The 647-nt window shown below is 53.8% G+C and overlaps 1 protein-coding gene across 1 annotated transcript in view; it reads right to left on the bottom strand.

The window, feature by feature from the left end:
* The window catches only part of LOC108801560 (protein sel-1 homolog 1-like), a 23,362-nt gene that overhangs the window by 4,267 nt on the left and 18,448 nt on the right, over positions 1-647 (bottom strand). The window contains exon 11 of the mRNA XM_018573451.1: positions 332-460. Coding sequence (XP_018428953.1) covers positions 332-460 — 129 coding nt within the window. The remainder of the gene's footprint in view (positions 1-331; positions 461-647) is intronic.

The raw sequence follows: 647 nt of genomic DNA, 5'->3' as shown, positions 1-647 counted from the left end.
CCCTCCCCTCTGCCTCCCCCCCGATCCACAGATATAGGTGATTTGAGGGGGGTCTCCTTGTTTATCTGTAAATCCCATACAACCATGTGCCGGCCTTCCATGGTGTCACGCCTCTTACACAATACACGAGGAGGTGACGTTCTACAATGTCCCCGGACTGATCCCCAATTCAATGATCAATGTGGAACCCGGAGAGGTTGGATATTGGCTCTCGTGGCAGGCAGGGGATCACTACATGGACAGAGAGGCCGCACAATATGGACCCCAAAATGATCCCGACAGAACCCAGGAGGAGACATTTGGGGGGGCGGGGGTCACACACTCCACTTACATTCAGATCCTGCAGGTACTGCAGAGCGTACAGTACGCAGAGTTTACAGAGCGCCAGGAAGACGGGGACCTGTGCGTCCGGGCTGGCCTCCGCCGCCATGTCGTAGAACCTCTTGGCCAGATGAATGTCCTGAAAAGGAGAACACACAGAGAGAGAGAGACAATGAAAGCCGCTCCGCATTCAGGAATACGTCATTACATCTATTTTATTGTTTTACTCAATCAGTGTAAGTACTTAAACGTGAGCGGGCATAAGCCTCCCGCAGTCCCTATAAAGCACAGCTCAGACTGGGAAAGGGGGGGGGGGGGGGGCGAAA

This window comes from Nanorana parkeri, unplaced genomic scaffold (assembly GCF_000935625.1).
Source record: "Nanorana parkeri isolate BGI_ZX_2015 unplaced genomic scaffold, ASM93562v1 scaffold2385, whole genome shotgun sequence".
Taxonomy (NCBI): Eukaryota; Metazoa; Chordata; class Amphibia; order Anura; family Dicroglossidae; genus Nanorana; species Nanorana parkeri.
This window is presented reverse-complemented; position numbering and strand designations above follow the sequence as displayed.